This window comes from Battus philenor, unplaced genomic scaffold (genome assembly GCF_028537555.1).
Source record: "Battus philenor isolate CCGP_79_NKW_IND1 unplaced genomic scaffold, ilBatPhil1.0.hap1 SCAF_8, whole genome shotgun sequence".
Classification (NCBI taxonomy): domain Eukaryota; kingdom Metazoa; phylum Arthropoda; class Insecta; order Lepidoptera; family Papilionidae; genus Battus; species Battus philenor.
The window spans coordinates 10,729,434-10,751,237 of record NW_027181748.1 but is presented as its reverse complement, the minus strand read 5'-3'; the positions used below and the strand labels follow the sequence as shown (position 1 = coordinate 10,751,237).

The 21,804-nt window shown below is 32.9% G+C and overlaps 2 protein-coding genes across 3 annotated transcripts; one reads left to right on the top strand and one right to left on the bottom strand.

Annotated features, from left to right (window-relative positions):
- Nucleotides 1–1,205: 1,205 nt before the first annotated feature.
- On the bottom strand, nt 1,206–16,644 carry Dis3 (exosome complex exonuclease RRP44-like protein Dis3). Of its 2 annotated transcripts, XM_068775022.1 has the most exons (15): nt 16,483–16,642; nt 15,471–15,799; nt 12,088–12,284; nt 11,532–11,758; nt 11,094–11,376; nt 9,881–10,051; nt 8,579–8,694; nt 8,012–8,267; nt 7,772–7,896; nt 7,098–7,268; nt 6,406–6,612; nt 5,555–5,775; nt 4,238–4,406; nt 2,280–2,420; nt 1,206–1,529 (listed from the first exon to the last, which is right to left on the bottom strand). In XM_068775022.1, the coding sequence occupies exons 1-15, from the start codon at nt 16,534–16,536 to the stop codon at nt 1,233–1,235; spliced, it is 2,964 nt and encodes a 987-aa protein (XP_068631123.1). In that variant the 5' UTR covers nt 16,537–16,642; the 3' UTR covers nt 1,206–1,232. The 2 variants fall into 2 exon arrangements, with proteins under 2 accessions (XP_068631123.1, XP_068631124.1); XM_068775023.1 differs by lacking the exons at nt 1,206–1,529; nt 4,238–4,406 and having other exon boundaries at nt 2,286–2,420; nt 16,483–16,644.
- Nucleotides 16,645–17,065: 421 nt separating this feature from the next.
- Nucleotides 17,066–20,410, top strand: LOC137931536 (patched domain-containing protein 3-like). Its single transcript, XM_068774959.1, has one exon. The coding sequence runs from the start codon at nt 17,272–17,274 to the stop codon at nt 20,098–20,100; it is 2,829 nt and encodes a 942-aa protein (XP_068631060.1). The 5' UTR covers nt 17,066–17,271; the 3' UTR covers nt 20,101–20,410.
- Nucleotides 20,411–21,804: the final 1,394 nt, after the last annotated feature.

The following is a 21,804-nucleotide window of genomic DNA, read 5'->3' as shown; positions in this document are numbered from 1 at the left end:
ATTTCTCGTAACATTATTTACGAAACTTCTGTACCAACTAAGAATCTGGCAAAAAAAATCATAACGTGAATAAAAATTCATAACCAATGAAATTTACGAAATCTGTATTCATCGTTGCCCAAAGATGTGTTTTTATTAAGCTTCAGCAACGTATAGCTCTTAATGAGACTGTGGCTCTTTAGTTTCATAGTCAAATATTAATTATAAATTAATATATATTCTCCTGCACGAATAAGTTGGAAAAACTTAGACAAGTTATGAGCCATACATAAATTATTTAAATTGTTACGATAAAAACACTACTTAGGTATAAATTAAGATACTTTTTTTTATGAAAAAATCGTGTAAGGATAAAAATTGAGGCTCTATAATTTTGTAAATGATTAATTTCTACTTTTTCCATTAAATGTTGTCGACCTCTTTTGTAGAAAAAAATTCCATCGAAAATAACTTCAATTTTTAAATGTAACGTTGTTTATAATTCTTCATACTCGCTTGTACAAAAAAGAGCGACTGGGTGGGTATCTAAGCCAACTCCCTCATCGTCGTTTAATACTTTTAAAGCATTGGGAGTCAATGACTATCAGAGTCGCTTTTTAGCGTCAAAAATGGCTACGCCTGGATGGCAGTATCTTCTACCAGACATATTTTAATTATATTTAATTGTAATTTAATAAATAAATTCTTATTTCAAAAACCCTAGAAAACTCCTAGAAAATGATGTCTCTTCATTATTTTGTTTTCATTTAGTCTATATCTGACTGAAAATGTACATATATAAATCGGGTTTTCCAAACGTTTTTTATAACATACGTTGTTGTGGAGTTTCTACCTGCATCGTCTCTTCAACTATAACACCTAGTGAAGAAAGTGAGTGTAAAATAGAAAATATTAAAAATAAGTAGACACTCAATAAGTTCCAATGTTCAATAAATAATATTTATATTTTCATTTTAAAATATTGTATGTAGAACAACTTCTTAAACCACTTATTTTACCAATGAGCCATATATATTACTAAATTATCTCTCTTAAATTTTATAGCGAATCTAATTAATCTTATAATGATAAATAATTATTATTATTACTATTAATCTTATATAAGATACAGGATATAAGATACACATACAATCTTATAGAAGATCGGTGGTCCCACAACTAAGTCATAAATTTTACATAAAAAGAAAGAAATTCAAAACTCAATGTATTATAAAAAAATATTTATTTATACATTAGGTATGTAATTTTTTGTGTTTTTTCTTGATTTTCGATTCCAGACTAACTTTTCGTTCGGGTTTCTTTTTTTGTTCTTTCTTCTTAGACACTTCGTCAATAGTTTTAACCTCTAATACCTCTACATCCATCTGCGAACTTTCCTCCTCTGGTACATAACTGAATCCAGGGATATGTGGTTTAACTAACTGAAAAACCAGTTTTCTATGTTGCAAGTTACTGCTGTCCAAGGTCAGTCGTACCGTGAGTTCGTCAAATGTCTTTAAAATGATATTGTCGCATACTTGAAAATGTTCCTAGAAATTACAAACACACTTTAAAAATTAAATGAATTAAATAAATAAATCGAGTTTTAATTACAATTTATAAATGGTTTTCGAAAATTTATTTTGTTCAATGATTTGATCGCTATAGACGAATAAAGTAATAAGCGTGAATTGATAAATTTGAGGGTAAGGATATTTTCGAAGTAATTTGTACATACCATCATAGTGGATAAGCCCACTTTGACAGCATATACACACCCACTACAAACTTTAGGCTAGTAAATTATGAGTTCGTGAAACTACAATTCCACCAAAATTATTAAAAGCTGCATAGGTTAACAGCACCTAATGTAAGTTGACTTTAATTCATACTATAATGAAAAGACGAGTGCTTGTAAAAAACGAAATAACCAAAGTACTTTTTTATTGAAGCCAATACGTCAAATGTAAATCATTCCAGCTTAGTTTTAAGTAGTACTATTAATTCGAATTAAGAATAAGGATATGTGTAGATCAACGAAAGTTATCAACGTCCAACCAGTTTGATCAGAAATCTACTGTTGTGCACCCCGGCTTGCATCCAACAGTGGACATTCTTCTACTGAAATAGTGATGATTAAATGGCAGAAGTAGTACATTATTTCACTATTTAACTAACAAATTCTCACTATAAATCGTCGAAAGCGTTCTTTGGTACCTTCTACTTGCACCTCTTCTAACAAATCTTATATAAAAATACTTATAACCAAAGTAAAAAAGATGGCTTCATTGAACATTTACCTCTTCATTGTACTTGAACTTATCATCTGGCAAGTACAGAGGTCCCTCCAGACCGTACTTCGGTATGAGAACCTGAAGTGCGTTTCGCTTTACCGCCAACACCACCGCCGACTCAATCTCAACTCTGTTTTTAAACAATATCTGAAATAATATAACAAATATTATTAAGACCAAATGTGATCACAATTTATTTATACACTAATACTTAACTAACAGTATTTCAATAAATCATCATCAATTCAGCCATCGTCTAATGGCGGAATATAGGTTCAGCGCTGGATATAGGTATATCCTAGAAATTTCCAATAGAACCCATTGGAAACGACGTCCATCTACCGACGACGTAAACAATATCATCAGTATGCCTCGTGGGCGGGAGCAGACTCCATAAACTTAAGGTAAAAGATAAATGAACACAAACAACCTTTACCGTACATCAACACTTTGTTTTATCTAAACAAACTATATTTATAACAATAAAACAAGTTAGTATTATCACGCCAAACAAGAGGTAGGTGACAGTACGATAGCGTTAAAAATACAGTAAATCAATGTTTACTGACCCAGCCACGCCACGTAAACAAATTGTTTTTAATTAGAAGTAACATTCGTAAAATATGCCTTCAATGGATCACTTCGAACCGGTTAGGTGTGGTTAAGGATTTCGTCGTTTTATTTCTTTTTTATATTCCCATATCATATATAGAGACAGAGACCTTTTTTGGCTATAATTTTTTAATGTTTTTATTTCACTTTTCTTTCGTTCTTCGCAGATTCCTTCATTCTTTCCTTTTACATGGCAAAAGTAGTTTTATGTTCGTAGGAAGCGGATTCGTTTACCGGCAGGCGAATTATGCATAATACATAACCTCATGTCAACTCACACAAACAAACCTGACATATAGTACAATCAAAAATGCAAAAGACCTGGGCCTCCGGCTATCGGCTCTTGTGGTACATTATAATTTATACCCTGTACCATAAGAGAGACTTGAATTCAAAAAGTAAAAAAATTACAAAGTATGTATATCCTCCATTCAGAATTTAAGTTCTTATTTTATAGACTATATTTTGTTCCCTTTGACATTTACAAATTCACCGATTTTGAGATGGAATGAACTTATGCTATAACTATTATGGAATAACTTATGTTCAAAAACTTCCTTAGAAACATCGTTCTGTTACATTATTTGTTTGCTTAGAGAGTTCTCTCTAAGAAGTGTAAGGGCCCTGAGATTGAACATCAGATATAACAGCTCACCTAGATTCTGTAACATAGTTCTGCAATCAAATTTAGTTCAATTTACTTATTCAGCAATATATCTGACTACCCACATCAGAGGAACCTGTAAAATGCTCCCGACAGGACTTCCGATTCGAGGATATCCGAGGCCCGAAACATGGCTCTATTTCTCACCATCACTTCTGCTGTAGGCCTGGACATATCCCTCCCCCAATAGTTGCTATTATAAGATAAAATTATCTGCAGTATTGCTAATTTTCATTTAAAAATAGAAACTGTTGAATTTCTACCTGGATTTTCTTAACAGATCGATCGATCTTCTTATCAGATAGGTTCCTACTTGTAATGTTAACCCTTTGCGGTTGAAGACTTTTCGGCCGGGTTAGGTGGCAAATCGACGCAATTTCCACGAATGTATCGAGCACGTTATAGGTACAATATAATTACGAAAGGACATCAACTGTTTAGAAACCTTCTCAAGTAACAGTAAGGCATTCCTGTCGCTTGGAGCTATCGTAATGTAACATAAACACCGTTGTCGCCGCTCGCTCGCCACCCGACCTGCGGCCCGATTAGCCGTGGCGCGGGGAAGCACCTTCAGACCGCAAAGGTTTAGAATACTTAATTTAAAAGTGCCTCTTTAAAGAAAGCTATTTTGAATTCGGGTGGAGGCGTGTGCGAGTGAGATTTTGTGTATCGTGTGCGCGGCACGTACGTGGGTGTTGAGCGCGACGGAGGCCCTGCCCGCGTACTGCGCCTGCCGGTGCCGGTAGTTCAGGTTCTCGCAGAGCGCGTCCGCGTACTTGCCGTCGAGCAGCGTGGCGTGCGTCACGTCAGCACCAATGCACGCCGCCAGCAGCCGGTGCACTATTACGTCCGCGTATCTGCACATTGCACTCTCATGAACATAGAGGCCGTTCATAAAATACTCACATCAAGTTTTACTTTTCTTCACCCATTCTTTCCTTCCTCATTGCTTATTTTAAGAAGTCACATAGGGGTCGGTCGAACACCGATAAAATACTTTAATGCCGATTATAGATACCTGAAAACACTAAAGATGTGAACAATATGGAAATTATGTATTTTTTTAGTTCACATATTTTTTTAATGGCCCCCGCCGTTGGGAGCCTCTCGTACTGTCCTATTGTATTTATGGAATAGGGCATAACAAGCTTAAAATTTTCATATATTTTTTTGCTCATCATTCATTCATCGTGTGATCTTTTTTTTTCTTCGTCTTACGTTCTACAGTACCCGGCGCCAAATATTGCACATCGACCTTTCGAAAGAGACAATCGGCTAATTTCGGCTTCGTAGAGCATTATCTCTGTCTCACACTACCTATGTGACGTTTTGTCAGTCGTGCGTCTCTTCCCAAAAGTCGATGTGTAATATTTAACGCCGGGTAATGTACAATTGTTCTAGCATTCCATACCATACTAATTTTTCTTTCATGCGTCGCCTCACTTCCATCACCTCATTCTTCAATTACAGATACAGGTATTTATTACTTTTATTATTATTGGCTTACATTTTTGCTTTACTATTAAATATCTTTATCAATATACTTATTTTATTTCACATTTTATCACAATTTAACTATTTTTGTTTGCATTTTGCTTTTATTTATTTGAGATACTGTTTTACACTTTTGTTCACATATTTATTAAAAAAATTTAGACTGTTTTTAAAAAATCAAAACTTTTGTATGATTCATTTATCCAGTATTATCAGAGTGGGGAGGGGCTTTTGAGTTACATCTTCAGGAGGGGTGGGGCGCAGAAATTTTTATTTAGGTAACGTTCAATTTAAATTAACCGTCTAAAATTTTCATTATGTATCTTATATATTAACAATTGTACGAAAGAAAGCATTGATTTTTCAAATGATGGGAAACTCATTATCATATTGTAAGCCGATAGACGCCTACTCCCAGAGCCATAGCAATAGCCCTCCGCAAAAAATCGCCACGATTATCAGTCTTAATCTATATTATTTAAATAAAAATGATATTATTGGCTTTACTGACCTCCGTATAGGTGAAGTGAAATGTGTGTAGATGGGGCACGCGAGCCCGTAATGATAGAACTCGTCCTGCGTGCGCGTGCCGCTCGAGAAGTACACGGCTTGCTGCATGCAACGCGTCGCCATGATACGCAGCAGCGTATTGAAGAACGGCCGCTCCGGAATCACAGCCGTGTCCAGGGACTTTGAGAAAGCTTTGTTCGTCGACACGTCCAATTCGAAACCCTGCCAATAAATTTTACATCTATACAAATAGATTTTAATAGCCTAATATGTAAGCTCGGTAACATCTGGCCCTAATTTTTTATTTAATTATTGATTAAAACATGAGAAAAGTTTATAGAAAAGAAAATAGTAGAAACAATACACCACATCTCACCGCACAGTAAATTAAAACCCATATCCTAGCTGTCGACAGAATTCTGCACATCTATCACTACACATAATAATCGTAGTGTTGAAAGCAAATGAAGGGGCAGATGAGATTTGTAAGCATCAATAATTGTAAAAGAATGTAATGAAGCGTTTACATGCATCTACTATTTAAGGTAGCTGCTAATCGGTCTTAATAGAAGCCTACGGGGAAGACAGCAGTGGCTGCAATAATGATAATTTACTATCAATTTCTCAATTTTTATTTTTTATCCGGTAACACTATTATCGCTAGACCAAAAAAGCTGTCAAGATCTCTGTATTGTTGAGTGTTTGTAATTGCCACCACGGTTTGGGATACAAACCAAGTCACAAATTAATTATTTTTATTAGTATAAGTTATTTGCTATTTACCTGAGTAAACATTGGAAGATTAATAGTTTAAAAAAAAGACAACCCATGGGACGGGATAATTTTATATACCTGTTGTTTAGCTGCTTTGAGGAACGTTTCAAAGTAGGCCGGCGGTGGAGAGGGATGTCGTCGCAGCAGAGCACACTGCGGGAATTCCCTAGCAAGGCACTCTGCCACGCTCACGTTGGCCAGCAACATAAACTCTTCCACCATAGAGTTGGTGTCTAGTATCTTCTTCGCTTGCACTTCCACTGGATCATGTGTCTCCGAATCTACCTACAAATTCGAATGTCATCACATCGTCTTAATAAATAACTTAAAAGTTTAAAAAAAAAACCTTTAAAACATTTTTGATTGATCTCTATCTCATATTTTAAAACAGGAATGCACATAAGTTTAAAAACAAAACTAGTTACAGGAGTCTTACGTAAAACTAGTATTTGAAAGCATATACTGCTCACATCATTCTTGTGGTCAAAATATGAATGTAAGTAAATTTTTTTCGCGTTTACAATTATTTAAATTACGCGGAAAATATTCTGGACGGAAGACTATGAAAAGTGAAGACATTCTAGAAAATTATTATAAAAGAGGATATTATCTATTAAGTTATAGTTATCTTAGTGTTAATCCGTTTAACCCTCCAAATGCCAAAATTGTTTTCAACCCTCTGTTTTCGATACAAAATGCGATACATAATAGGCCAACCTTATTATGTATTCTCATTATTACCTCATCTCTGGTTATCACTGTCTGTTTACCTGGAATCGTATCTCCGGTGAAGCCAGCAACAGGGCTCCGTTATCAAGACGTTTCTGCTTCAGCTTCTTAGCGAGCGCGTTCAGCACACGCAACGAGCTCGCTATCTCGTCGCTACGGGAACTGTCGTCTATGATCAACTGCGCCTCTTCATATGTCATTGCAGAACGGGACTGTATGAAAATTATTATTCTTATTTATATATTCATGCATAAGGCACGCTGTTACTATGGACGGCGCCGATAGATTGCGGTAATTTTCGAATTCAGAAGCTAACCGGCCGTTCCTTGTTTTTTTTTTTGTTTGGCTATTTCAGAGATTGGGTCTACATGGAACCAATCAATTCAATTGCAAGCCATAAAACTTAAATAAACCGGCGCCGTCAAAACGTGTAGTAAAAATGTAATAAGTTGTAAGTTATATATTATCTGTTCAATATTTTTAATCTATAAACAAATAATTTCACTCATACCACAAACGAAATTTTTCATTGTTAAGGTTTTTTACATAAAAATCTATTATTTAATTTTAATTTATTAAAAAATATATCGTATAAACGAAATAACTTGAAAAAAAAACTAAATGGTTAGCTAAAGTGTTTTTATACTTATTAATTTATATTTTTTTTCAATTTACTTAAACATCAAGAAAGTTCATTTAACTTAGACCGGCCTACCTTTATAACACTTTTGTGGAACTTAGTTGACAAAACGTTTGCATTCTCATCCAACTCCCATACGCAGGAGAACGCCAATCGCTCTTCACCTCCACGCAGCGAACACAGATTAGAGCTTAGTAAATCTGCAAATATTTGCAAAATTACTAAATTAATTCAAATCCTTTACTTATTACATTTATTTTATAAGGCATCTAGGCAAGGTTGCCTTTTTCTCTATGAAAATAAAGGCATATATACCTGGAACCATATCAATTCTTTTATCTACCAGATAAACTGTGGTAGATCGCAAAGCAGCCTCTTTATCCAACGCAGTGTTAGGGCGCACGAAGTGAGTGACGTCAGCGATGTGCACGCCTACTTCGTACTTCTTTAAGCCGCTACCTGTAACGCCATCTATTGGGCGTGCGTGTAGTGCATCATCTATGTCTGTGCAACCGGGCGGGTCCACGGAACAAATGCATAACGAACGCAGATCTACACGTTTATTTATCTCCTGTAAATAAGAAAGATTTATCATAAATCTAAAGGCAAAGTATTACTTATTCTTCTTATACAAGATGATTGGTTTCAAGTGTAAATGCTTAAATAACTTTTGGCAGTATACACTCAGCAAAAACAGATAGTAAACATTTTTTGTTGCTATGTTATCATCAGGTTATTTATTTTTTCTGAATTTTTTTAAGATGAAAGTGTAACATACATTAATTGATCAGAAGAACTATACATTCACCTTTTTGAAACTGTTACATCTATAAACAATCAACCTGTATCGCGTACATATATGTAAAGAAAAGTCAAATTCACCTCTTGTGGTATTGTCCAATCATCGGGAGGCAAGCAAGCCAGTACTGCTTCACTAAATCGAGCGTGAGGTACGTCATGTTCCAGTAAAATAACCTCATTTTCCGCAGTTTTGTCACCTTCAGTAAGCAAACAACAAAAGTATATTTAAATTAAATATGAATCCTCAAATATAAAGTTAAAACTCGTGAACTGTATTCCCAATTCAATTAATTTCTTTTCTAGGATTTTCTTTAAGGTACGAAGAAAGTTTTTATAGAGTTAAAAATGGGAAAATTGAAAATATATTAGAATCACATGCTGATAGGGTGGGCCAAGGAGTTGTGGGAGACAAGGTAGTTCTGTAGCTTCTTGTTAATGTTGACCACACCTCCGCTCGCAGTTATAATGAGCGCGTAGACTCTCAACAGCGCGATGCAAACTTTTGTTGCGTCTACTGTGGCGCCATCTATCATCTATCCGTTTCATTACCGACGCTGCCGCGATGCGATCGACTGCGCGGGCACGTGGGTAAGAGCTCGTTGCTAGGCAACGCGATTTTTCGAGGCGCGGTCAAAAGGCGGAGCGGTTAGCGAGTGGCCACGATATGCACGCCACAGAGTCATAACAATTTAATCTCACAACTCCGGCAGACAAACGAGTTCTTGGCACCAATGCCTAACAGAATTTGCTGGCTACGATCGTATCACATCCAACGAGTGCCTGCCGGTGATCAAAGGAATGTTTCCGGAGAAGCTGATTTCCAGACGAGGCAACGTTCCATGACAAGCCCAGATCTATCCCCAGCAGACTTCTATTTATAGGGTTATTTAAAGAGCGGCGTATATATCCATAAATCAAAATCGATTTGTCAACTGAAAGAAAAAATCAGCGAATGGATATCGGTAATCTCGCTGTTTCTTAGCTAACGAGTATTTGAAAATTTCTGCACTCGTTAAGGAGAAAATCGAAATAGTGGTCATTTAGATGATATATTTTTTTAAAATGATCCCAACAAAAAAATCTAATGGTTAAAAATATGTAATGGTTTATTTTATACAAAATTTTCAAATATCAACTAATTCATGGCCTACCTTACAAAAATCACAAAATGATACAAATCGTATGTTAAACAGGAACATTAGACATAATAGAAAGAAAACGCGTCCGCACCATCCAATCGACGTACGGACTTTTAAACTGTCATCTTCCTTAGTATAAACACATCCTTAACTCATTATTAATAGCCAATGAGATATACTGTATATTTTCTAACATTAACTCTATCCGACGAATATTGTATAGACAACTATATGACAAACATACCGATGGGCCCCAAAGAGCGAACAAAATGTCCTAGTGGATAGCGACTGTTCCTTGGCCAAGAATCAAGGGCAACGAGTATTCTTTGCGAAGCCAAAACATCACTTTGTCGCGTCTCTATTCGAACGTGGGGGATTTTCCTCTCAGCCGGCGTGAAAAGGTGTCGAGTTGCTCCTGAAAGTCATTTATTTGTTCAATCTGTTTATTTTATTTTAAAACAATCACATCTTAATTCATTTATCAAATATATACATTAGAATAAACATTTAAAACAAAATATAAAAAACAACGAAAATAAAGTTCCTCGTGTTTTATTGTTCCATGTTTGTGATACCGTCTATAGATTATTTTTAGACAAAATACCATACATACTAACATCAAAAATATAATACTTATAGGGATATAATAATAAAAAAGGTATATAGGAGATCTGTCGTAAATAAACTGCATATAAATTCCATAAATATCTTAGTTGTATAATCTGTATAAAGTCTGAGGTTTGTTCAGGATTTATTTCGAATAATTAATCAATAATCATGGCTTATATCTAGTATGTTCAGAGATGCTTTGATATTTAATTTTTGGTTATTAATTTATTGTACATGAACTAACTTATATGGGTATATATAACATACAATATGACCAAAGCTGTACATACAGCCTATTGTACAATATGCACGCAAAATAGAAGACGAGATAGATTCATTGATTAAATATATAGTTTGAACAATAAATTAGAAATTAGCTAAACACAAAAACAATAGTAGTTAATATCATGATTTGTAAAATTATTCATTAGTAATTTATGGTCATATATTCTTTAAAAATATTGAAGTAATAAATTCTCTACACTGTATATTTTTAAGTTAATAATTTTAACCCATCAAATTTTCTTATATCTCTTTTGCAATTTTATTATGTATTACATTTTTTGTAATGTACAGTTTATTTATATAATATGAAAATAAATACATATTAGGATGGAGAAGTCTTTTGGCAAATAATATTTATAAATTAGCCTTAGTAAGATAAATATTTTATGCTATAAATAAAAAAAAACTTTTTTTGGAAATAGAGTTATTTTATACCACTTCCATTTGCTTTTGGACCGGCTAATATCCCCCAAGAGGCCAAAACGGCCCCATTGTGAACCTATGCTTTAGATATATGACATTCAAAAATAAAAAACAAAGATTTGCTTATAAACGATAATTACCTGGAAATTTACTCGGTTTTAAAATACCACAATATTGTCTCCATTTTCTTCTGATTATTCCTACAACTTTTCCAGTAGGCGTGATTTCGTCGTTGCTGGGATCTGCAGGTTTAACAGTAGTCAACAATTCTGATTCCTCCTCTAAGCGGTCACCTTGATCATCTGCTTTGTCTTCTAATACAATGTCACTCGGTTTTCTCCATTCTTCTTTGGGAAAAATTTCTATTGCAACTATATCTCCATCAACAGCTCTATTAATTCCAATAAGGCCTTGTAATAGAATCTACAAAAAAGCAATATACCATAATTTAACATTACAAACAAATTTTAATCAGAGAAGTAGTTGAATAAAAAACGAAATTTGAAAAAAAAAGGTATGGCTAAAAATAATCTCATTTTTTTTTTCAAGGTTATGGTAACATATATTTTGGTATTTACCGGTTTCTCAAAGCCAGTAACAACTGACGATCCCTCCAAATAGTTTTCTCTCGAGGCATGAAAAGTCCCTTGATACAACTTTCCATTCCTAATACCTGTGTGAATCTGACTTGGAGTCAAATGTGCTGGATAAAGAGCATCCTTTGAGCAGCTTTCTGGTATTACATTCTTTGATAACTTGTCCACAAGTCCGACAAATCCATTAATATTTTCTACATAATCTTTAACTGAAAATGTAATTAAGAAATAATGATTCACTCAGTTTAAATTTGTTACTAGATGTTTAACTAACATAAATTTTAAGGTTCATGAGACTTGAAATTTAGTATTGTAGAAATATTCCTTTGGCTGAGTAGAAGCCAATTAAACATTGATTTCACAAATTCTAACCATATGGGGGTGAAGTGGTCTTTCATTAAGTTCTAGCAGTGTGTGATAAACAGCTAGTTGTGTAGAACACATATCTAAAAATCTTTTTTTGTATGACTGTTTAACGTAATTCTTAAAAAATTGTTAAAAATAAATTCGGTTATTATATATATTATTTATTTTATACCTGAACAACAGACAATCCCTTCTTCTTGAGCTAATTTTCTGTTTTTTTCATCGTCAGTCAGTAATACAATCTGTGGAAATTTTCCATCTAAGCTGTTAATGCTTAAATGTGAAGCATACCAAGACGCTGCTTGACGGATTGCACGATCATTTCTATCATTTGCTTTCTCTCCAGGATTACGCTCAACATATGTATCTCTAAAAATGAATAATAAAATAACATTGTCAAGTTTCTCATGCACTGCATATCTATTATAATTTAACTAATAAATAATGGAAATCGACTTCTGTTCACTTTGACCATTTTCATATTTCTAACATATTATCAATTGTATCTAAACCATGACATAAAAAATTATACTTTGGTTTTTCAGTAATTCTACAGGTAGAGACTTTAATTAAAAACAACAGTTAACTTCAACTGCAACAACAATTGTAGATCGCAAGTTTTACCTGATATCCATGCGTGCTTAATGAAATTATATTAAGAATGCATCAGCCACCTTGCCACTTTGCAACAGATTGCAATATGGCCTTAAACTATACATTTTTATTTTTGTTCATTACAATAATTAAATAGTATTTTTTTTATTATTACTTGTCATTGCTATATTATGTCGTAAAATTAAACAATTGCTTATAATAATATTCTGGAAGCGTGAGCGTGGGAAGAGCCCCCAGTATGGGGTACAATGTCATAGACAATATTGCAAGGAGTTGCTGGATGCGCGCAGCGCAAGATCGGTCATATTTTGTAATGTTGTATTATATTGGAAATGTTAATGTAATTGTTGTATTTCGTAGTAATATTTTGGCGGTGCCTATTCCTTGCAGGGGATGTGCATTGGGTGACATGATGATGAAAAGTAGCAATGTGATATTCTAAGGCACTTCAACTTTGATGCCAATGCAAAATGTAAGATTTTTTATGATGTAAGAATTTGGGCAGCTAGCTGGTTTGGATGGTTTGCAAACTGTCGTTGAAAAGACTTAGCCAATGCTCTGATCTCATTTTTAACTGTTGCCACCTTTAGACATTTGCAGATTTTAGAGTTGGTTATGTACCTTGGGACATTCAATATTTCAATAAGTATTATGTTCTGCATGCATTGGAATAGACATTAGAGGTGCTTGCCACTCTCCAAACCTGAATCCCATACATCCATTCAGGATTCAGAACCATTTTATGTATTAATAACTTATTGTCTATAGACAGTTTGCTATTTCTACCCAATAACCTGAGCCTACTTTTTTATTACAGATTTACTTCTTATCCTTTTGTTGTAACATGTTGTTGCCATGTTAGCCTAGGGTCTAGGTGGAGCCCCAGATACCTGATCAGTGCAAGGTAGTGTGTCACTAGGAGCTGAACAGGATTGCAGTTGCCATTTTTAAGAGTAAATGTAATGTGTACAGAATTTGATGCACCAGCTTTAACTTTCCATTTTCTATTCCAAATGTAAAAATCAACAAGATCAACTTTCTTTTTCAGGCCTGTTTGCCAGTATGTTAGATCTTTGGCAGATAAAATAAACAAGTGGTTTTCATCTTTGCTTGCCTTTAGGTGCCTACCTCTTGAAGTTGTCAATCTAGAACCTCGAATGAGTATTTTTGGGATTCCAATCACCGCAAATAAATCTTCTTTCCAAGGTAAGGAAAAATGCATTAAACATTATTTTGGGCATATTGTGCTTTAGGGAACAATATATCTTAGAGACATTGAAGTATCCACAAGAATCTTTATCGCTGGAAGTTATTGTTTACAGTTTATTTTATAACAATTGCAATACCAGCATGAGTTATATACATAATAAGTTAGTTGATGAGTTATATACACATAAACTGGTATTTTTGCACAGGATTTCATGGTGCAATGGGTTTCTGAAGCCAACAAAACATCAAGTTTGTGTTAGGTCAATTTGAGTTCTACTTCATCTGTGTTGGGAGACAAACCATTCGGGTTTTAGGTCATAGACATAATGATGCCTTATGAAAACTTTTGATTAGGGTTATTATGAGTTGCATCAGTATACTCATTTTCTTTAAGACTTTTTAATGTTTCTCTGTGTGTTGTTCTATTATAGTATTTTATTTACTCAGTATTTTCATTATCTCTTGTAGAACTCATTTTTGAGGACTAGTCAATCTTACAGTTTGTCCTGGTCTATCTCTTATCTCCGAGCACCAGGAGATCAGAATAAAGTATTTTTGCTGTTTCCTTACTCTTTTAAAGGTGTTGTATTACACTTTGTAATTGACAAGATGCGGTTCATTACATGTATCCAGGATATATCTATAATGTTTAGTGTCATTTGAAATCTTATGGGATTTTCCCTATTTTACACATCTAAATGGTCACAAATAGTTATTTTAGTGTCCATATTGTATGATAATAGTCTTTCCTTTTTAGGTGATAAATGTACTTGAGATCTTTAACTACAAGTGATGTGAGTTTTTTTGTATATGTCTAACTCATTAGAACTTATCTGCATTTGGTTTCTGTTAATTTATCATTTCTAGTAATTCAGTAAGTTTACATACATTATCCACATCATAAAATATAGGGAGAGGTGTACTTATTTCCCTTGTTTTGGTTTCCATATTTTTAGGGAGATCTACTGGAAATTTGCTGAATTATTAGCAATTAGATGTTCAAACTCCTTCAGGAGTGGGTGTTTGGGTTATTTTCTTCCTTTTTTGATTATTACCTATTGGCACTGCTTAGCAATTAGGAGTTCAAGAACCTATAATTATATATAACTTTACTAGTTATTTTGTGTTTTCTTTGAAATTGATCTGGTTTATGAGCCTTTTATACCAGATCCAACAAAACTTCTCTATCTATTGGTAAAGAGGCTTGGATGAAACACCTGTTAAACTATCTTCTTGTTTCCAGTGGTATTACATTTCAATAGTATTACATTTTTAGTAGTATTACACTTCCATGCATCCTTTGGTAACAAATTAAGCGCTCTGTGGCCCAAAGAGTGCCGGAGACCACCTTGTAGGACATATTGCATTCATTACTTGTACCTTTCATTATAAAGATGAATGGGATCCATAGTGAACCCTGTTAAGGTTAATTAATGCCACCTGTCACTTGGCTTTGTTGTCCAATACAACCACCTAAAGAATGTCTTGAGTAACAAAAGTTTATCTATCTACGGATGAAGACAATTCACCACTCTTACCCACACTCCCTGCATACAAATGGAAAATAAATCATGCATATTAAAAATTGAATCACTAAAATGTCATAAAAAAATTTCAAAAATACCCTTAGTGATTTCCAAAATGGACTGGATATGTTTTAGAATTAGTATGACAGTTATCAGCTATATCACTGCTAGTGTGTTTATAAAATAAATAAATAAAGTATCATACTTATGGTGCTCATTGACAAATGAGTAAAATTTCCTTTTTTTCTTTCCTATTATTTCCAATAATCTCTGAAATATAGCACCATTCTGGTGCTTGACTTCCTCTAGTACTGTTTGCAAAATAATAACATTTGTAAGAGCATCTTCTTCTAACACATCTATTTGATGCAATACAACGTTAGTGTCCAATATTAGATAATGATCATAATCAAAAAGCGCACAAATAGACTTGGGTGTTGCATCCAAAACAAACTCATCATCTTTATGTGGACAACTGTTACATGCTGATGAACCACAAAGTAAATCGCTTCTCAAATAATGTTCTCTGACTATCTGCAAATATACATAAATTTTTGTAACATTAATTATCTTGAAAGGTGTCTAAAATTAATGAATACAATATAAGTAAAACTGAGTATTTCTGTGATGGAATAATTAGCACACACACAACATTAATATACAAATTGGATTTTATATTATAATTTGTTAGATTTTCCGTTTTTTCTCGTTAATTTTTTTTAATACTAAAATTATTTTAATGGAAAAAGTTCCATACAAGATTCATTGAATTTCATAGTACATTTTTTTTTCAATAAATTAAACACAATTAAAGTTTTATTTTATTCTTTAATGTTTATCAAACCCAGTCCGGATTGGTAATAATTGAAATGTTATAAGTGTCCCTAATATGTCACACATTAGGGATATACCTATTCAAAACATATACATGTTTATGTTAGCTCCTATCTATTTTTTTAGTATTTTTCATATAATTACTGTTTTACTACCACGTCCTTTTTTGAAAAATATCTTTCCTTGTGACTGAGTTAAACACTAAGTTTAATAGTTGCGAGTTGAATACTTGGCGCGCAATTTGTGTGTATAACAGCACCACTACCCAAAAATTATGAGTAGAAATATTGTTAAAGTTAATTAGTAAAAGAGTTCATTGATATAATTATCACTTAGTTACAATTGCTTGACTATAGTAAAGCAAATATTTAAATTAACCTTACTTTTAAGATATTGCCGCGTTTAGTTTTCGTTAGAAAAGTTTTTGTAGTCCACATTGTATAATTATTAGCATTAATTTATGTCACAGTTTAAATAATTTTTAAAATTACTTAAACAAATTTAATATGGATAGCGCGTTAAACTTTCTTAGAAGAGAAACTTATTAATTGACATAAACACACATGACAAACACACTTCTAGTTAAAACAATCTTCTAAACACAGATTACAACACTTTTTAGACAGATAATTAAAATGTACTAATGCCCTGGAAAACATAATTATAGTAATAGATCTTAATACATAAAATATCTAGGTCTTTTGCTTTTGCATACGTTTAACAACTTGGTGATACTTAATATTTCAATTTATTTTAAGACAATGATCTATTTCATATTTTATTAAATCGTTGCTCTTAAGAAATAAACATTAAAAAGGTAAAAATTTTCATATAAATAATTAGGTATATCCTATATTCAAACTTTTTTTTTTGTGCACTTAATGAATTTTGTTCAGAAATTTTAATTAAACTGCTTTAGTAGTGTTTACAGCATTGCTGATACTGACTTTAGTTTGTCAATGTTATTCGTTGATGAAAGACGATACGATTGGTGTTGATAATCAGAATCACGGTGAATTGATCAAATTGACGAAGTGCCAATTTTGAAACCTTGTAAAATGCAAAAGGCATATTATTTCAATATTTTGACAAAAAGTTTTAGTTGACCATTTATGAATTACCTGTTAGAAAACATTAGTCAATTTAAAATCTGATATCCTTTCAAAATACCTATGCCTACTCAACAGTGTTGTGGATCTCTTCAACAGTTATGGGAAGATGTTGCTTCGATTTTTGTTAACTTTGTTGAAAGGATATTCTTTGTGCTTGGTGCAAATATAGCTAAACATCCATGGAGAACAATATCTTTAGTATGGACCTTTGTGTTTATAAGTTGTTTTGGTTTGATGAGGTTTCACATAGAAAAGAATCCTATCAAGCTTTGGGTGCCTCCAGAGTCTGACTTCTTTATAGATACTAACTGGTATATAGACCAGTTTGGAACTACTTTTAGATTTCAAAAAATTCTTTTAACTGCTGACAATGTGTTAGAACCAGAAGTTTTTAAGGAAATTAACAATATTGTTAAAGAAATAGATTCTCTGACAATTACATACAAATCTGAGAATTATACTTTGCAAGATTTTTGTTACCAAGTTCCTATAGTTAACTTTTTAAACACAAAAGAAAATAATGCACCAGAGACCAGAGGAAATGCAAGTCAGATTAAGTCTAATAAAAAGAAAAGTAACAGTGAATTTAGTGATTCTACATTGTGGGTTGATGATGAGTTTTATTGTGGATTCTTGAATAAGTTTTCTTTTACTTGTCTTCAGTATAATATCTTGGATTTGTGGGGAAGTGATAAAGAACTAATTAATAATGTAACAAAAGAAGACATCATTAAAAAAATAAATCATGTTCAAACTAATCCTATATCTGGCCATGAAATGGGTTACACTAAACTACTGGGTGGAGTTAAGTATAACAGTACAGGTTACATTGTTTCTGCTAAAGCATTGTTATTTGTCTGGTACACACAAGTTAATATGTCTGACACACAAATGAGTGAAACTGGTAATTTAGTTGGTACAGAAGATTGGCAATCTGTGCAATTAAGCATGTGGGAGAAACAATTTTTAATGACTATGAAAAAGATATCATCTAATATCACAAATGCAAAGTTGTACTATGAGGCAGGGAGAAGTTTTGCCGATGTTAGCGGAGAAACCATGTTTAATGATATGGATAAACTATTTATTGGTATTGTGTTAATGTTCATTTATGCATTGATAGCTTTGTCAAGGTGCAATTGGCTGGAAGTCAAAATAACTTTAGGTAGTGTAGGTCTGCTGTGTGTTGGTATGGCTTATGTTACTGCAGTCAGTTGGTGTTCTGTTTTTGGAGTGCCATTTGGGCCAGTGCACTCTTCGTTGCCATTTCTACTAATGGGCTTAGGTATTGATGACATGTTTGTGATGGATGCTTGTTGGAGAATGGTTTCAAATTCTAAATCTACCAAGAGTACTCCTACCAAAGTTGGTCTTATGTTGAAGCATGCAGGAGTTTCTATTGTTATTACATCATTTACTGATATTGTAGCATTATTAATAGGTGCAATTACCATATTGCCTTCATTGAAATCATTTTGTATATATGGTGCTGCTGGTGTATTTTTCGTCTTCTGCTACTCTGTTACATTTTATGTTGCAGTTTTCTCATTAGATCTACGAAGAATAGAGCAGAGTAGAAATGGAGTATTATTTTGCTATACTCATAAGAAACCAGTGCCTTTGTCTGAAGAAAACACAAAATTCCATCAATTATTATCACAATTCTATAAAAGAATAATATTTACGAAAGCTGGTAAAACAATTGTAATATTATTTACTATAATTATGACATGTTTTAGCATACAAGCCACATTAAAGTTGGAACAAAGATTTGATCCAAAATGGTTTATTCCTGAAAGCTCTTATTACAAGAAGTTTATTTCTAATTATGAATATTATTATCCAGATAATGGCCAGGAGGCAATGGTGTTCATGGGGAAAATGGATTACAATTATGAATTTTCTAATGTGATAGATATGATAGATAACTTGAGCAATAATTCCTATGTGATGGACATGGTTACTTGGACTGAATATTTTCACAGATATGTATTAGTTAATTATAATCGTGATCTTAGAAATCATAATGTAACTAATACTGAATTTAATAAATATTTGTCAAGATTTTTATTTAGTCCTATAGGTGGAAAGTTTCAGGCAAGTTTCAAATTTCAAAAGCCATTAGTTTGTGGTGAACCTGTGAGTAACATTCAAGCATCTTTAATGTCATTTAAGTTAAAGAATTTTCAAGGTCCCGAGCAATATATACCGGCAATGAATCATATAAAGAATGTTGTGAAATCAGCTAATATATCTACTGGAGATGGCTACCGCAGTGTTTGGTCTAAAGTATTTGCTAACTGGGTGACAGATGAAGTCATAGGTGTTGAAGTAGAGAGAAACATAGAGTTAGCATTATTATGTGTTATGGCTTGTACTATTGTACTAATAACTAATCTCCAAATGTGTTTGTGGATATTTGTTTGTGTTCTCTTAACTATAATTAATGTTTTGGGTTGGATGCAAAGATGGGGCATGACTGTTGATATTGTTTGTTGCATTGGACTTGAGTTAGCAATTGGTTTATGTGTAGATTATGCTGCTCATGTAGGTCATACTTTCCTAACAATAACAAATGGTTCACGAAATGACAGAGCTTTTGACACAGTTACATCCATTGGTTCTGCAGTTTTATTAGGTGGTGGTTCAACACTTTTGTCCTTATCTTTACTGGGTACATCAGAAGCTTATACTTTCCAGTCATTTTTCAAAATTTTTTTGCTTGTAATTCTTTTTGGATTGTTTAATGGATTAGTTTTCTTACCAGTAACACTGTCATTAATTGGACCTGATGCATATAGAGTTAAGGATGAAAAAAATACTTCACCCGAGGCTGTTGAACTTAAAGAAAAACCTAATGACAAAGATAGCAATAGCCTGGGGTCATGACAGATGTTGTCTTGCACATTTATATGAAATTGTAAAAAATATTTAATAAAATTTGTAACTATTATTTATTATTGTACCAACTTAGTATAATTTGTAAGTTCTGTTGAACTACACTAGGATAAATTAAAATAACAATAAAAATGTTCAATGTTTTTTAATTGTGATATAGAGAATATGGCTTGAATTTATTATATGTAAATTACATAAATGTTTACAACACAACAATAAGTTGTTTATGTACATTAAAAATCTTATGTAATATTGTTGATATTAAGAAAAGCACAAGTGGTCTTTGGTATAGTTTGTAATTTATACAATAAAATTTATTTGATGATTACTTTTTTGCATTTTTACTGCAAATGTATTAATTCTAATTGATATTACTAATAAAATGATACTTTGCAAATCATTTAACCTTTTAATTGATATAACAGTAGAATTAATGTGATAACAGAACCAGTAAAATATACTTTATCCAATAAATAGAAATTAATCGACACATCTAATACATATTTATCTAAGCCTGTGTTGGGTTATTACGGCAAGAACTTTTGTAACATAAATCTCTTAACATGAGATTGGGCTACTAAGACGAACTGGCTGTCTCGTACTTGAAGAAACTCCGAACATTCTCGTTTTGTTTGTTTTTAGCTCTTTTAACAGTATGTGAAGAAAGAAGCCAGTGATTTAATTTGTCTAGTACGATAACCAGTTGGTCAACGGATTTTTAAGAAATTAAGTGCTTTATTTCCAGAGCGAGAAACCTTTTCTCGCTTATGCACTTTCGCTAAGGGTTAATAAAGAAATTCAATTATTTATAAGCAATTAGGAGTCTATAACGCTTCTATTTTATTTAACCTTATGTCGTTACTGTACCTCGGGCAACACCATTCGTAATACTAGTTTAAAATATTTTGATAGATGATCGTAAAATTTTCATTTCACTTTGAGTTATTCTAAAAAAAATCTTTAACCGTACCACACTATAAATGTTATATCAAAAAATTTGTAGTACAAAATATTTTTATACACATCTGTGCTGATTACATTAAGACCTGATATGCTTCGTCTTGTTAGCTCGGTAAGCTTCATTTTGCAATTGTCTAGAAAGAGCACCGCGTTCAATTGATTTATACCTCAATCCAAAATACTGCCGCGAAATTTTTAAACGGTTTGAACGGTAATCTGTATTTAATCTAAACCACTGTTTGTTCTGAGGTTTGATGGACCTCGTACAGCAGATTAAGGATCGTTTGTCCACTGACGCTCATCGTCTGAAGCAGTCCATTATATAAATTCGTATTTTACATTTTTGGTCGGACAATTTAATTTGGATGTAGTAATCTTCACAAACTTTGGTAGAACGAGTTTTACCCAAGCCATGCCTTGCAACTATATGTTAAAATCGATTCCAGGTATTTTGAACAGTTATCATGGAATAACCAACATGCCTCTGCGTGCGTGTTTAGATAATTTGCTGCTGCTAAGTAAATAATGCTAAAACAATTACAATAATAAAATCAACCTATAATTTCCCAGATAATTTTGAAAATCAAAGATTATGATTATTGTACCAGTGACAAATACCACAAGAGAGTTTAGATAACGAAAATGTATCAACACTATTACTATTTCTGCTTATCAAATAATTGGTTGCCATGCAATAAATAAGATAAGTGTTAATAGACTGATTAAAATTTTAAT

Coding starts and splice junctions, on each gene's coding strand:
- Dis3 (XM_068775022.1), bottom strand. CDS start 16,536: ATGTGGACTACAAAAACTTTTCTAACGAAAACTAAACGCGGCAATATC. Junction 8,695..9,880: donor TCGCTCTTTGGGGCCCATCG/GTATGTTTGTCA, acceptor TGCTTACTGAAG/GTGACAAAACTGCGGAAAAT. Junction 8,268..8,578: donor ATTGGACAATACCACAAGAG/GTGAATTTGACT, acceptor TCTTATTTACAG/GAGATAAATAAACGTGTAGA.
- LOC137931536 (XM_068774959.1), top strand. CDS start 17,272: ATGCCTACTCAACAGTGTTGTGGATCTCTTCAACAGTTATGGGAAGAT.